Source organism: Penaeus monodon, chromosome 20 (genome assembly GCF_015228065.2).
Source record: "Penaeus monodon isolate SGIC_2016 chromosome 20, NSTDA_Pmon_1, whole genome shotgun sequence".
In the NCBI taxonomy this organism is placed as follows: Eukaryota; Metazoa; Arthropoda; class Malacostraca; order Decapoda; family Penaeidae; genus Penaeus; species Penaeus monodon.
In genome coordinates, this window is record NC_051405.1 from 44,582,759 (window position 1) to 44,583,524 (window position 766).

Below are 766 nucleotides of genomic sequence, written 5' to 3' on the forward strand. Positions count from 1 at the left end.
CACACACATATAAAGAGCTATCTTTAAATGCAGAAAATTCCATATCTTAGAGTGTTGATGTGTATCAGAAAGTGCAATAGTTGGCGTCTCCGCCCGGGTCAGGGCAGCCCCTAAAGCAGCGGCGACGATAACAAAGGAGGTCAGGATGAGAGAGGACCTCTGCAGTCGACGCCAGACAATGCCTTGGACGCTGTCAGGGTCGACTGGCGAAATGCGAAGAGGGTGAGACATGAATCACTAGCTCCGTTTTGATGACGAAGATTAGCGAATCGGAAGGAAATGACACGGACGCCGCACAACGTCTACTATTTGGCGAGTGTGTGATGCTAATCAGAGCGGCCAACGCAAAAGCGTGATGGATAGTACGCTGGACATGTTGTTACCTCCTGGAATGCCATGAGTAAACTTGATGTAAAGCGCAAAATCATGTCTTTTTTGTGTACTTTCCGTAGCATATAGGTATGTAGATTTGTGGGAAAAAATGCAGTCACGGCATTATGGTATGCAGTACAGTACGTCAGCTATGATTAATGACTGAAGCTCTTAAGGTCATAAATATAAAGGTAAAACTAAAATGATACGTCCAGAATGCCATTATTATAGTTCCGGAAAGGTTTGGGCTCAGAGCAAAGACAGAATGTGCGTTAGCTTCCTTGACCTTGGCAATAAGGTAGAGCTTGCATGCGAGTTGAGCTGTGTAGCTTGACTGGAGTCTCGTGCTTCTGCCGCGACAGCATGATAATGAGACGTTACGCACAAACCTGAA

At 45.8% G+C, this 766-nt stretch overlaps 1 protein-coding gene across 1 annotated transcript in view; it reads right to left on the reverse strand.

Moving 5' to 3' along the window:
- The window catches only part of LOC119586014, a 21,958-nt gene extending 21,221 nt beyond the window's left edge, over window positions 1-737 (reverse strand). The window contains exon 1 of the mRNA XM_037934722.1: window positions 659-737. Coding sequence (XP_037790650.1) covers window positions 659-737 — 79 coding nt within the window. The remainder of the gene's footprint in view (window positions 1-658) is intronic.
- Window positions 738-766: the final 29 nt, after the last annotated feature.